A 15,178-nucleotide genomic window follows, 5' to 3' on the forward strand; every position below is an offset into this window, starting at 1 on the left:
GCCTTCTGGAGCTTTCATGGTTAATGGGTGTAGAAAGGAAATTAACAGAGGTAACGGAGGTGTGGTAGCGTTTCAAATGGAGTTGTCAGGAAGCCTGACCACCTGGTATATACCAGCTGCTTGGTCCTTTAATTTTCACGACATTCCTTAGAGGCTGTGAGCTGATCTCCGTTTTGACGACAAGGAAACCGACGCTGAGAGGGGTAAGAGTGGCAGTCAAGTGCAAAACTCCTAAGCCCCGCTTCCTACCAGTCCCCGTAGAGCGGCCACTGCCACCGTCGGACCCTGGATGATGAAACTTGGGGCGAGGACTGCACCATCTCTCAGCCTGTGCCCTTGCAGGTGTTGGGGGAAGGGATGTAGGGGGGAATGCAGGATGCGCTTCCAGGGAGAAGCTGCAAATAGCTCTAAATTCGCAGAAGGCTGAGGACAGACCCCGCCAGGACCCGTCCCGGCACCGCATCCCCTCTGCCAGACAAAGAGCCCGCCCAGCCTACAGCAGAGCCAGACCACCGCTCCCGCCTCCTGCCCGGCCCCCGATCAGGCCAGCGCGGGGCACTATGGGACTTGTAGTTCGGCCACCTCTCCACACCTGCTCTGAAAACAGACTAGGGAACTACAAGGCCCAGGAGGCAGCGGGAAGGCTCGGGCGGACTCGCCGGCTGTGGGTGTGCGAGCGCAGCGGCCGTGTGTTGCGGGAGCTGGGATGCGGCTGCGGGCGTCCGAGCCGAGGAGCAGCTCCAGGCGCGCGCTCTAGCCGGACTAGAAGAGGGGGTGGCCAGGTGGCGACAGGCACGTTGCATGCATGCATTGGGAGCAGACTTTGCAAAACCCTGTCGTGCAGCGCTTTGGCTCTGCAGCGGCTAGGTGCAGGGTCCGAGTCGACGGGGGATGGGCACCCGTCCCAGAAGCCAGGCTGGCATCGCTCGCTGAAAGAGCTCTTGGCTGGGCTTGGGGACGGGTGCCGGCGTGCCCGCCTTGGGCTGTGCGTGACGTGTTTGTTCTCTTTCCCTTTTTGTCCTAAGGTTTCTCTGGGCGGGCGCGCGATGCAGCGGGCGGCGGCGCTGGTCCGGCGGGGCTGCTACCCCCGGACCCTCGGCCCCTGGGGCCGCGGTCAGAGCAGCGCGGCCGCCGAGGCCTCGGCGGTGCTCAAGGTGCGGCCCGAGCGGAGCCGGCGCGACCGCATCCTTACGCTCGAGTCCATGAACCCGCAGGTGAAGGCGGTGGAGTATGCGGTGCGGGGACCCATCATGCTCAAGGCCGGCGAGATCGAGCTCGAGCTGCAGAGGGTGAGCGCTGGCGCCAGGGTCCGTGGGGCGGGAGGGCCCTGGGAGGCTAGGGGGCACTGGTGGGGGGAAGAGTAGCAGCTGTCCCCTGCTGGCGTTCGCCCGCTGGACTTCCTCTCACCCGCGTGGCCAGCTCTTTCATTCGGCCCATCTTGGCTAAAACGAGAGAATGCCCTCCCCCCATCCCTTCACCCGCCAGTGCCTGGCACCTGGCACAAAGAAAGGCCCTCAGATACGGTTCACTTGTTGAATTGAATTCATCAGTTATAATTGAGCTGCCCTTAGTGCCAGGCACTGCCTGCTGTGTGGCCGTCCTACCCACGTGGAACCAAGATCCATGGGGGGGTGGGGGTGGGGGTGAGGACAACAACAGGCAGTAAAGAAAGAAACCAGAATTTCAGAGATCACATTAGGTACCAGGGGAGGGAGGAAGGCTCTGAGGAGACTTGGGTTTGCTCCCGAAGCTTTTTCTCTCTGTGTCTGAGACCTTTTAGGTCATTCTGCCAGTAATGATTCCCTGACAAAAGTGGAGTTGTTGCAGAGTGTCCTGCACAATTCCTTCCCTTAGGCCCCCTTTGGAACCCTGACTGACAGCCATATCTTGTTCTCCCAGTGAGTAGCAGAGGCTTGGGCCTTTTGGGCCTTGGTAGGGTGGCCCTGGGACGTTCTTCCTCCTGGTGGCCGTCTGGCTGGGACCTTAACTTGAGTTCATAACTGCGTGTAAAGTGACCACACACCCAGTAGTGATTTCTGCCTCCCTGCAACCAGGGCGGCTGGGGTGGGTGTAAGAGATGCCCCTGTAAGATACCAGAGTTCTAACCCAGGTGGAATTCAGGAGGCAGAGTCAAGAGGGTAATGTAAAAAAAAGTAAACACTCCTAAGATTTGTAAGAACTGATGAAATAGTCACCCAGCTGCTTGCTCAAAATAGTTCTAACCCAGAAGGGGGGGAGGGTTCCTTGATTTCGCTCTCACAGGCACCAGAACTGGATGTCTTGGGGGTGAGTTGGCCACTTAATGTTCCTTGAATGCATGGGAGGAAGCCGTGGTGGGACCGTTACATTAACGTGGGAACTTTGGGGGTTTGATGAGCTCATGGCTTGCTGAGACCTTGTTGGGACACTCAGTTCTGCTGACTCAAAACAGTGAGTTGGACAAGTCAGAGTCCAGTGTCTCCCTCTGACTCCTTGCAGGGCTAAGTTTAAAGCTTGGCCCACAGAAGGCTGGCTCGGTTTCTGTGCCTCCCTATCCCGAAGGTGGGCCACAGGCAGAGAAGACGGGTTTTTGCTGCTCTGCTCCTTGTTGATATCTGGCAGACTCGAGCTGGCCCTCCTTAAGACAACAGTCTCCCTGTTAAGGCTGAGATTAAATTGTTTCCGGTTTATCACTTTACAACTGATTTTTCTGGTTCCAGAACTAGTAGGGGTTCCAGGGATTATCTCTGCCTTTTGTTAAATAGCAGCTTGCGTGTGGGCTTCATGAAGTACAAGGATGATTAAGGCAGAAGGGGACACTGTCTTTTCCTTTCAGGTATCTGATTGCCATATTGTCCTCTGGGCCTGAGCTTCTCTTCCCCCAATTCTTTAAGGATTGGTGGGATTTTTTTAGCAGGCACAGAAAATGTGAGAGCATTCCAGGTGGAAGGAGGGCTGTGAGCAAAGACAGAAGGTTGGGAAGTTCTGGGCGTTTGGGGAAGTGAATTGGTGCCATTTGGAGAGCACTGTCTGGCAGAGAGATATGGTAGATGAATAAGATGGAAAAGGGGGACTGGAGTCTTGTGTGCTGGGCTCAGTACTTTATGGTGCAAAGTTTGGTGTGCAATGGGGAACCAGGACGGTGTTCCAACAGCGTATGGCTCCATCATTGAGGTGGAGAAATTTCTTGGTCATTTGGGCTGGAAACACCCTGTGATTTCTAGGACAGATGGCCCCACTGCCATGTCCTACCCCCGAGTAAGTTGAGACATTCTTTCTGTCCACCTACATTCTCCGGTGCTTTCGTTCAAATTCATCCCTTCTTATTCTCTTCTCACTTGGTCGAATCTCAGTTGCCTGATTCTTGGTGCTGGAGATAATAGCCCCAGCCAAGCCAGCATAGCCTTGCTTAAACCTTTCATTCTCTAGAGACAACCTTTCCATTTTGCTAGCTTAAACAGTGCCCCTTCTGAGAGAGCCATATTTTCCCAGTCTTTTTTTTTTTTTTTTTGGCTTGGCTTGGCTTGGCTTGCCTTGGCTTTGCACAGCTTCGGTTTTTCTACCTCTGTTTTGAACTCTAATGATCAAAACTGGACTGATGTTATTTTAAAGGGTTCGATTTGGTTAGAGATGGGATTTGTAGGGAGTTGAGTGACTTGGGGTGAATCTTCGATCCTCTCTGGGCTTTGGTTTCCCTAGTCTATAAAAGGAAGGTCTGGTGGGCCCAGGGTTTTTCCCCAAGTCCTGACTTTTGTGCCTGTTTGTCCATCTGAAGGCCTTTAAGCTGCCTTATGGAATCATTTCACCAGGTGCTCTGTAAATAGTACCGGCTGATCGGCTGGACACCTGGCTCTGGTTTTTTTTTTTTTTAACATCTTTATTGGAGTATAATTGCTTTACAATGGTGTGTCAGTTTCTGCTTTATAACAAAGTGAATCAGCTATACATATACATATGTCCCCATATCTCTTCCCTCTTGCATCTCCCTCCCTCCCACCCTCCCTATCCCACCCCTCTAGGTGGTCACAAAGCACCGAGCTGATCTCCCTGTGCTATGCGGCTGCTTCCCACTAGCTATTTTACATTTAGTAGTGTATATATGTCAATGTGGCTCTGGTTTTTGACTGTGGGGTGTCTTGCCAGGCAAGTCTCGTCTGTCTTGCTTGGTGGTAGGAGTGGAAGAGAATGTTCAGGAAGGCCTGAAGGAGGAAGGGCACTTGACTAAGTGGGTGTGTGAAAGGGGCCATTCTCTTCCAGCCTGGGCTGTGTGCTCTCAGGGAGGCCCTGTTTCTCCCTGACAGCAGCTCTCAGTGGGAGAACCTATCAGCTTTTCAGATCCTGGTGTTCATTGGGAGCAGCATTTAAAAATAAGCTGCCATTAGTAGGAGTTTTGAAAAGATCTGTCTGTTCCTCCTCAACCTACTTCTTTTTCCCTTGTTTTACTGGGGGAAGGGAGGAGGTTGGCATAACTGGAGACAGGAAGGCTTCTGTTTGTAAAAGTACACAGAGTCAGGGCAAAACATTTATGAAGGGAAAAACTGAATACTGTTAACATCAGTGTGTGCTGCTGCATCTAAACACAGGTAAAAGTGGAGAATGCTGTAGCACCTCCTTACTGTTAGCTAAGAACTAAGTCTGGGAACTCTGGATGTGCCAAGCACAAAGAGGTGAAATCTCATCGGTCATTTTCTTTAGAGCTTAGATGCTATCTTAAAATAAAGAAATTTGTAGTGTAGGCTTCCATTTGGATGAACCCTCCACCCACCCACCCTGCCCAAGTCACCAAGGACCTGCATCCTGGGCTTTGCCTTTATGTGCTGTGGGCCTCAGACAAGTCATTCAGAGCACCTTGGCCTCAGTTATTCCTCTGCAAAATGGGCCCAATTTATTTCTCCTAAAGACTAGTTGGAGATGTTTAGTGATGATGCTTTGAACAGCTAGAAGCTAGTCAGAACTCTTTTTTTTTTTTTTGGCCCGTGCTAAATGGCTTGCAGGATCTTATTAGTTCCCCGACCAGGGATTGAACTTATGCCCTCAGCAGTGAAAGGGTGGAGTCCTAACCACTGGACCGCCAGGGAATTCCGCAGTCAGAACTCTTAAGAGTCTTCGTTTTCAAGCTAATGAGAGTTGCTTGGGGAGAGTGCCAAGGGTCACTCTTTCCTTGCCTTCATCTTGAGTCTCTGGGTCTAGGAATGTGCTCTTTGGGGTTTCCTCTCCTGCCTGGGCCTTAGCCTTGCTATCTTGAATTATCCTGTTTGGAGCTCATTCAGCTTTCATCCCTGCAAACCTCAGCTTCTACGGTTGACCCTCCCACAGGCCCCTAGACTTCAGGAACCTACGTCCAGCCTTCCCTGCTTCCATGGTTAGGAAACTCAGCCCTTGGAGCTCCCACCTCAACTCTTAATCACAGGCCTGTATAGGTTTGGCTCGGTTTCTTCCAACTTTGCTTGTCATAATGGTCCGGGCCAGACCCTGTGCTGAGCCTCGGTTTCCTCAGCTGTGCAGCGCACCTGTTTTCAGGGACCCTGGGGACTAGTTGGGTTTGTCTCTGGGGCTTCCGTCTGCAGCTCTCTGTTGGGCTTCCTGCCTGCCCAGTCCTGCTCATGGCCCTGGGGTCTTTTCACGTGGCCTTCCTGGCCTGGAGCCAGCTGTGCCCTCCCTCCCTTCTCTGAGGCCACTTCTTCATCAGCCTGGGCTCTGAAGGTGGTGGCCTTTCCTGTGTTGCCCACTTCTGTCACAGGGCATGATTCATAAGTGTTTGTTGAACGAGAGGGAGGCTCTCTGGGGATTAACCGTCCTACCAAACCTTCCAGCTCGCATGTCACATGACATAACAGGAGCCATCCCTACCTCGAGGAAACTGCCTTGTGCCTGTTAGAATTGTCCATTGTCCTAATGCTGGGCCTGTGAGCTGGGAAGGACAATGCTAACTCCTTTTTCCTTCTCCCTGCTGACACCCTCTGAAATATGCCATCCCCAGAGCCTGGGGGCCTGCTCCTTGAGCCCTCCTTGAGCTGAATTGTGGGAAGAGAGCCCCCCTGTGTTGGCTCTCATCTCAGTGCCCCACAGGGAGGCAGCTCTGGGCAGGATGTGTGCAGGTGAGTTAAACAGGTGGGCTCTAGGATGCTGGGAATTGGAACTAGAAAGCTATGTGCTGACCTGGCAGGCTCCCGAGGGCGGGGCTGAGGTGCCATTGGGTGTGCGTGCAGGCCTGGATGAGTCACTGTGGGCAGGAGTTTGCCCCTGACTCCTTGGTGTTTCCCAACCCATGTAGATCTCAAGTGCCAAGATACAGGAGTCTCCTTTATATGGTGGCCCTTGGCCGGGCAGGCTGGTCCCCTGCCCATTCAGAGGAGCCAATTTCCCACCCTGCAGCTCATCCATCATAGCAAAGTGTCTGGAGACCATAGGTACCCAGACCCGAGAAAGGAGATACTCAATGCTCCTAGGCTGCTTGTTGGCGGGCCCCAGATTGGTTGAGCAGTGCAGGGGGAGGGCACGGAAAGGAACATCCAGGGATCTGTTCCAGGCATTATTCTCTCCCTGCATTGAGCTGGCCGAGGGCCCGCAGCTGTGTGTTGTAGTTCCTGGCCCTCGACTGTGACACATTTACTCCCTACCGAAGAATGGACTGTGCCCACACCATGGAAATCACCTGAGTTCAGCTGGCCAGGCCTGGGGGACCGTGGCAATTGAGTGAGGCTGACAGAGCGTCCCGTGCCAGGAGCCCAGGCCAGTGCCAAGGGGTGGGTCAGGTCTGCCCCTTTGCACACAGTGGCCTGGATTGCTCCACCTGTGGGACGAGCCCTGAGGCCACATGCCCCACATCCTGTCTCCAGGGTGCCTGCCCTTACCCCAGCCCAGCCCTGGGCAGTGGGTGGTGCTGTCCCCCTGCCTTGGCCCCCTGAGACGTCTTTCCATATTGGCCAGCCCTGAAGAACTTGGTAAAAGGGGCAGGAGGGAATTAAAAGGCCTTTCTCCCCCCTACCCGCCACCAAACATAGCTTTTGGAGACTTATCAGGCCCTGTTTATGACGGTCCAGCGCTGTTTCTGGGGTGCCCTCCTCAGCGCCCCATGCCTCCTGGCTCCCGAAGCAGCTGGAGAATTTCTGTATGGGAGGGGCTTAGGAGTGGCAGATGAGGGTCAGGAAGACTTGTTTGCCAGCTGCTTTCATCCCTGAAGCCCACTGGTCTTTACTTAAGGGGTATATTACTGAGTTAAAAAAGGGAGTTTTCTAAAGTTGCTTTTATGCACACATTGTGAAATGGAGAAGGCAAGTGTCAAAACCATAGAACTGTACCTTTAAAATTTGTATTTAGGGTGCCTTTGGGGAAAGGGCAGCTGGAGATGGGAAGGTGGCCAGGCATTCCACCCAAGCCCCCCCTTGGTACTGCCACCCCTTGCCCCACCGCCTTCTTCCTCCACCATGACCCTTGTGACCTTGTTCCTGGTGCAGCTTTGTAAGATGATGATGTTTGTACTCTGCCAAGTGCTTTCATACTGTTTGTCTCAGATAATCCTTTCAGCTGCCCTGGGAGGTCCTTGAACCTGCTGTTGATTCTAACTCTTACAGTGGCTAATTCTGGATTTATCAGGGAGCTGCGTGGAGTTCCCACATTTCCAGATCCCCACAGTTCTCCACCTAAAAGGCATTTTCTCCTTAGCAGCAGCCGGGGTGTCCTGCAGTCACCTCCCCAGTGACGTTGTTGCCAGGGTTTCCGAGTTCCTCCTCTCTCTGCCATCTCTGTTCTGTGCTAAATGCATTGCTCAGGCAGTGGCCTCAGTTTTGCTCTTCAGCCAGTCTTTTCATCCCTGATGCTTTTTTTTTTTTTCAATATGAAAATCAGCCCACATTCTTCATCCTGCAAAGACAGGGTTGCAAGAGAATGACCCCCGAGAGGTCCCTGCTGATCAGTGTCTTCTGGAGGGGAGGGTGGCTGCAGTTCCCCAGTCATTCACTTAGGGGTGGAGGTGGAGCTGCGCTTGGGGGGAGGGAGCCGGCAGTGTGGGATCCTCTCCCTGATGCTTTCTGCTGCTGACCCCTCCCTCCCTCCCTCCCACCACATTTGCCCCAGGGTCAACGTGGACCTGCAGCTGCCTCAGGGTGCTCTGGCAGCCCAGGAAAGCTCTTCTAGCCTTTTCAGAAAGTGGGTAACCTTTTGAAGCCTTAATTTCCTAATCTGTAAAAAGGGATTAATATGGGTTGGCCGAAAAGTTCGTTCGGATTTTTCCATAACATCTTATGAAAAACCGAAACCAATTTTTTGGCCAACCCAATACTGGCCCTTCCTCATAGGGGTGGTTATGAAGGTCACATGGGACCAAGCATATCAAGGGCACTGTGCCTGACACCTGGCAAGGCTCAGAATAGGGCTGCTTATTAATATCCTGTTGAGCATTGCTTGGCCTCTGGAATCCAGGGTCTGAGAGTCACTAAGTAACCACCTGTTGCTTTCTCTCTACTCAGGGTATCAAAAAACCATTCACTGAGGTCATCCGTGCCAACATCGGGGATGCCCAAGCCATGGGCCAGCAGCCAATCACCTTCCTCCGACAGGTGAGCTGGCCCTCAGGAACAGAGGCCACTGGGACAGCAGGGAACCAGCCAGCCAGGCCCATTACATTATCTCTGCCTCCTTGCCTGTCCAGCCCTCTCAGGACACAGCAGACACCAGAATCCCACAGGGAGGTGCCATTGAAGTAGCAGCCCTCTCCAGTGCCTGACGTCCCCACTGGTTCTCTCCCTCAGTCTCTTCCCCTTCCAAAGCTGTCTAAAATTCCTAAACCCATTTTGAGGATGCTCTAGTATACAAGGCTCCCAGGTGCATGGTCCTGGATGCTGAGTTTGGAGCTGGGTTGGTGAGGGCATCAGAGAGTAGATGGGAGAGGTAGAGGCCCAGTGGGCGGGGAGGTGGTGCGTGGGGGTCCAGGTATGGCTTCCCAAGTGAGAATCCCCAGGTTTGAGTGTTGGCTTTGCTGCTTACCAGCTGGGTGGCATTGGGCAAGTGGAGATCACCAGACACTGCCTCGGAGGACTGCTGGGGGACTCCATGAGATGAAGAGTATGAAGGCCCTCAGGAGGCACATTTCAGTGTTTCAGTTTGAGTGCCAACTGCAAGGATGCAGCATGGGCCAAAACTGTGGGATTGGTGGGCTAGAGGGGAAGAGATAAGGTGGGAGAGTACTCCAGGGCCTGCTAGACAGAGGTTGGAGACCAGCTACAGGGAAAGCTTTTCCCTGGAGAAGGAATGGGGCAAAATTTGGTCCTTGTGTGGTTAAGGTTGGCAGGCTGGGGCAGGCAGGAAAGCTGAGTGCTGAATGCCCTGGTCTTTTCCTGCCTGTATTTCCTGCTGCAGGGACTGGCACACAGGAGGGGCGATCCTGCCCTGCTCCCTGGGTGGAGGGGTGTTGGGGGCCCCGGGGCCTCAGCCTGCAGCCCCTCAGGGAATTCACACAGGGTATGGGGGAGAAGAACCAAGGCTGGCAGTGACCTCAGGAACGTCCACTGCATGGACTCCCGTGGCCGCTGTTGCAGACCTCAGGAGCGTGCCAGCTGCCCATGAATGTCAGAGGCCCCAAGCTGGGCCCGTGGTGAGGAAGTGGATCAGACCAGACAGAGTGGCTCTGCCAGGGAAGTGGAGCGGGAGGAGGTCAGAGCATCCTGGTTGTCCTGGAAGCTCGTCCTGGAAGCACACAGCTTAGGAGAGGAGAGGCCCAAAGTGGCTTGCCTCTGCAGAGGTTCCCCACACGTGCCTGGGGCGCCTCCTGTTGCCTCAGCCTTTTCTGGCTGGCTGGCACACTCCCGGATCCAACCCTGCCACTGGCCATGGCAGGCCCGGCCTCTCCCACTTGGTGCTGGCCTTCTCCAGCCTTCACAAGCACCCCAGGGAGGAGGGCAGGCTGGGTCACTGCCTGTTGCACAAATCTTTTTGAAGAAAAGCCGGGCTCCAAGAAGCCTGCGCCCGCCCAAAGTCCCCCAGCCGTGAGCACAGCCTGCCTCAGTGCTGCTGGCACCGCTCTTAAGCTTCCAGCTTAGACTTGCCTGGTGAGCGGGGGGTTTGCCAGCACTTTTGCAAACATTTCCTTGCTTAATCCTCTTAATTTGTGAGGTTAGGGTGATTTTTCTCTGTTACAGAGATGAAAAAGCTGACTCGGTTTTCAGTTCTGGCCAGGAAAAGGGGTGATGGGGGGCGCTCAGGCCGTAGGCAGAGAGGTCTGTGCAATCCTGTCATCTGGGGTGCACCTGCCTCCGCAGCCCCGGCCCCCTGCTCTGGAACCCCTGGTTCTTGTGGCCTTGGGTATGTGAGCTGCTGTCCTTTATGGAGGAGGTGGGGCAGAGGAAGCAGCCCCCTCTGTCCCCTGGCTCCTCTTCTGGTGGCCCACCCTCCGCCCAGGCCCAGGTCATCATGGACCTTGCCTCTCACCATCTCCCTTCCTCTGCAGAGCGTCCACTGTCCTCCTCCCCGCCTGTCCCCAGGCCCCCACAGGCCGGGGCCCTTGTGGAGAGGCCTGTGACGGCACTGTCCCTCACACCGTCGCCTGCCCGCAGTCCTTTGTGCCCCTCCGGGGTGGGAGGTGCTGGGAGCCCAGCTCATGTCTCTGTTCCCCCAGGTGATGGCACTCTGTACCTACCCAAACCTGTTGGACAGCCCCAGCTTCCCAGAAGATGCTAAGAAACGAGCCCGGCGGATCCTACAGGCTTGTGGCGGGAACAGCCTGGGTGAGGCCCCGACTTGCCAGGTCCCAGCGGGCGTGAAAAGAACGTGTGTTCTCAGCGGGGGCCTGGGCCTCAGCCTCGGCCCGGAATGGAGGGGTACACGTTGAGTGAGTGTGTGAATGTGTGTGGGGTGGGTGGCGTGCAGAGTAAATGACAACGTCCTTCTTGTCCGTGCTCTGTCAGCCTCTTGTTTGCTGAGCTTATGGGGTCGATGCCATCTTTGGGTGGATTGGGGCACTTCAGGCGCAAGAGCCTGCATCTGGCTGGGTTTGGGGTTTGCACTGGGAGCTGGCTTTGATGCTGAGCCCACCCTCAGAGCAGAAGGTCTCCGAAGCCGGAGGCCAGAGGGAGGCACACGCCCCGCTGGCCCGGCGTCTCACTTCCCTGTGGCCACGCTGTGAGGTGCCTGTGGCCCCCTTTTGGTGGCTTCCTCGCTCTGAAGGTGCCGCCCACCCCCCGACTTGTGTGTTACGTTCCCGTCACCGGACTGTGCTCCTTTGTGCCGGGAGCCCATGCCCAGCCTCGGCCCCCGGCACCAGAGGACTCCATGGAGGAAGGCCCTGTAGATGTGAAAATCTTCTCTCCCTTCCCTGCTGAGACGGATTTCCAGCCTCTGGGCCTCTGGCTCTTTGTTCGCATCTCATGTTCTTTTTTCCTGTTTATTTTTGCTTCATTCCTTTGCCCAGTGCCTACATAGGGAATCCAGCTTCCTTTGTCATGAGGAAAATCGTTGTCCTTAGGGCTTTTTTAGGACTTGTGCCTGAATGTTTCAAAACATGGGACAGGGATTCTTGTGGCTTGTTCAGCAGGGGATCAGCCACAATTGGCATCTCTGTCACCTCCCTGCCTTTCCCCTCCCCCTTTTCTGCTCTGTCCCTTTATGGAGAGCCCTATGCTTACCTTCCTGGCTGTAGTCACCCTACCAGCCCTCTGTCCAAGTTTGTGTCCTTCACAGTGTCCCTCTCAGGAAGGGGCCAGCTTCCCTTTGCTTCCCTGCCCGCCAGCCTGGTTGGGGTGTGGGCCAGCACCTTGTGTGGCAAGGACTAAACCACAAGCTGGCAGAGGCCAGCCCAGAGGCCTGGCCTCCAGGCTCCTTTCCTCCTGCACCCTCTGCCCAGCCCAGAGGACAAAGGCGCTTCTCGAAGACCCATGGCAGTGGGCCTGAGACTCCAGGAACTGCAACCCGGAGGTGGAGGGAGGGGGTTTGCTCTTGCATATCTGATGTCAACGTCTGGGGAACGGAGAGGGGATCTTGTTCCATGCACTAAGCCTCATCGACAAGTCTTTTCTGTGTCAGCCAGGGCTGGGAGAATGGCATTGGGAGGCCATGTCCATGTGAGTCAGGACTGTTGTCCTTTGGGGTTTTGGAAACCTGCACTGAGTTCTGTCTGAGGATTTCAGGAGGACAGGTGAGGTAGGTGGTCTCTGAGCTTCTTTCCTCGTCCTTGAATTAGGAGAAACTTTGTACCCACCTCCCGGGTTTGCAGGAAGGTTGGCATTTGTGCCCCTTATCAGATGTGGAGAAGCCCCGCCCTGGAGGTCACTACCTGTTCCTGCCCATCGTGGGGGGAGGGGCAGTGCCCTGGCCAAGACTGGGACAGTGGGGGGTGGTGCTCTGTCAACTAAGCCTTGGGCAGCCTGAGCACCTGCCCACAAAAATAAGGGAAATGGAAAATGTCAGTATGCCCAGGGCTACCCTGGCCCACGGAGAGATTATAAAATGTGTACGCAAGGTCTTAGGGCTCACCTGGACGTGTTTTTATCATGCCCTTTAAAATTATTTCTTACTGGGGCTTCATTTATTTTTTGTTTGATGAGTAATCCAGTTCTCAGGTTGTGTCCCGGACCTTAAGTGGCATTGAGGTGAAACCTAGACACACCTGGGGGAGGTGGGAGCCGGGAGATAATGCCCTCATCAAGCTCCTCTCTGAGCCCACGCCGTGTACCAGGCACTGCTCTAGGCCCTGAGGGACACTGGTGAACAAGGCAGGTGGAGTTTCTGTGCTCGTGAAGCTCACTGTCAGATTTGGGAGAAACAAACATTAAAAAGAATTAACACAGAAACATAATCCCCAGTTTTCATGAGTTCTTAGAGAAAGAGCAGAGAGCTGTGGGGTTATAACAAGGGATTCTAATGTAGAGGGAGGGTTTAAAGAGAAACTGGCATTCAAATTCATGTGGAAGATGACTAAGAGAATCTGTTAATGCACAGCAGGCAGAGGAAATGGTATGTGCAAAGGCCTTGAGGTTTAAGAACTGAGTGTGATCGAGTGAAAGGGTCTGGGTGCGATGGCGCTGGGGGCTTGGCAGATGGGGCCAATTTGTGGGCAGTGGGAGGCAGGTTGCCATGGGTTCCAGGGCAGAGTCCTACACAGGGGTAGGTGCTCTACAGAGATGAACAGAAGAAATAGGTGATGGTCCCTGCCCTCAAGTCAACATGGGGAGGCAGGGGTTCATCTGTATAAAATAAGATAACTGGAGAAATCACAGACTGGGAGAAAGGCTGGGGTGGGGCCCTATCTCAGGCTTCCTAGAGACAGACTAGGTCTGAGCTGTGAAGGATCAGTGTGGTGCAGAGCATAACAGAAGGTGGAAGTCTGTGGCTGGCAGGAGCAGGGAGCTTGCCCGTGGGGGAAGGTCTGGGAATTCAGGGAAGCAGGTGAACTAAAGGCAGGAAGAAGAGGAGGCTTAGCTGGTGTGGAAAAATGGCCAGGCCCCATGGAGTGGAAGGGAGGGCACTGAAAGAAGGCAGAGGGAAATAGGGAGCACAGGAAACTTTCTGAGCATGGGAGCTCAAGAAATATCAAATAAGACATCCAGTAGAAGAAGGATTCTCTAACACCGGCATCTGTACCTCCCCACTTTTTTATTTACAAAATATTTCAAATGCATTCTATACCCCAAATAATGTGACAAGACTCTGTACTCACCACCCAGGTTTGATACGTGTCGATGTTTGCCACTTGAACCTTAGAGAAGTGGTCCAGCCTCCTTCCCCCTCCCCCTCCCCCACTTACAACTGGTCAGAGGGGAAGGGCAAGCCCAGTGCTGCACAGACCCTGAAACCGAGCGCCTCCTGGGTGCTGGGCCTTGGATGCTGTGCACTGAGACCCAGAGAAGAGCTGGCCACTTTCCAGAGCTCCATCCTGCCTCCTGGTGGTGCTGTTGCAGTAGTCTTAGAAGGAATGAGCTGGTTTTCTTTAAATGTGGTATAAAATTCAAATGGTGTAAAAGGATATAGAGTGAAAGATCTGCCTCCCATCTCTGACCCCCAAGCCTCCTGGTTCACTTCCCCAGAGAATTCACCTCACCAGTTTGAGTCTCCTTCCAGAGAGATTTTGTGCATGTGCAGGTACCTATTTTCAGTTTCTTTTTAAAAACAGAAGTAGTGGCTTGACATTTTGAAAAAGTTTTTACGCAAACAGTAAAAAGCACAAATATTAATGTGCACACCTGTGTAACCCTTGCCCAGATCACGACATTGACCATTCCCAGCACCACAAAAGGCTCCTTTGTGCCCCTTTGCAGTCAATACCCCCAAGCCCAAAGTGGTCACCACTGTTTTTGAACTTCATGTAAACGGTGGTTTGGATTTTGATCCTAATTGGCAGCCTGAGCATGCTGTTGGCATGGGGTGGGGGTAGGTGGGTCATGCCTCACAGCCCCAGGGGATCTGTGGTTAGTGCTGGTCAGGATTCTGGATTCCTGGGCTGGCAGGTGGTGCCATTTTGGGGTGACCATTCTCTCAAGTTTTGTGGAACCATGTGTAGGCAACAGTGATGAAAGCATAGCAGTCCCAGCTGTAATGGTACCTACTGTCATAGAACGTGTAAATCCCAGTAAGGTGGGTAAAGCAGGTATGGGCACCATTTAACTGGTTAGAAGCCAGGGCCTGGAATAATGCTTGATGTGTAAGTAGGTTCTCAGCAAATACTGGGTGGATGAATGGATGAGTGGGTGGGTGGATAGATGAACAGAAGGGCAGATGGGTGGGTGGGTGGGCAGGTGAATGGATGTATGGATGAATGGATGGATGGCAGATGGGCAGACGGCTGGGTGAGTGGGCAGATACGTGGGTAGATGGATGGATGACAGGATGGGTGGATGAAGCCCAGATAGGTAGTTAAGCAGCTTGCCACAGTTCCAGAGCCTAGAGTAGTGAGAATAGGGCCACACTGAGATCTCCCTGACCTCCCCCTCCTTCCCACTCCCGGTTAATTATGTGGATATCACGGACTCTATGCAGCTAGACATCCTGCCTCTAGTCACTGTCTTGCTTGCTGTCTTAACAGGATCTTACAGCGCTAGCCAGGGCGTCAACTGCATCCGTGAAGATGCAGCTGCCTATATCACCAGGAGAGATGGTGGTGTACCTGCAGACCCGGATAACATTTACCTGACCACTGGAGCTAGTGACGGCATTTCCGTACGTGTGAGGGTAGCTTGTTCTTGTCCACCGTTCACCCACGTGAAGAACAGCC

The 15,178-nt window shown here is 54.0% G+C and overlaps 1 protein-coding gene across 1 annotated transcript in view; it reads left to right on the forward strand.

Moving 5' to 3' along the window:
- The first annotated feature begins 651 nt into the window (after positions 1 to 651).
- GPT2 (glutamic--pyruvic transaminase 2) overlaps positions 652 to 15,178 on the forward strand; it is a 34,405-nt gene continuing 19,878 nt past the window's right edge. The window contains exons 1-5 of the mRNA XM_036833098.1: positions 652 to 792; positions 1,026 to 1,289; positions 8,448 to 8,537; positions 10,592 to 10,700; positions 14,990 to 15,123. Of these exons, the coding sequence (XP_036688993.1) occupies positions 1,047 to 1,289; positions 8,448 to 8,537; positions 10,592 to 10,700; positions 14,990 to 15,123 (576 nt within the window). The 5' untranslated portion in view covers positions 652 to 792; positions 1,026 to 1,046. The remainder of the gene's footprint in view (positions 793 to 1,025; positions 1,290 to 8,447; positions 8,538 to 10,591; positions 10,701 to 14,989; positions 15,124 to 15,178) is intronic.

Source organism: Balaenoptera musculus, chromosome 19 (assembly GCF_009873245.2).
Source record: "Balaenoptera musculus isolate JJ_BM4_2016_0621 chromosome 19, mBalMus1.pri.v3, whole genome shotgun sequence".
Taxonomy (NCBI): Eukaryota; Metazoa; Chordata; class Mammalia; order Artiodactyla; family Balaenopteridae; genus Balaenoptera; species Balaenoptera musculus.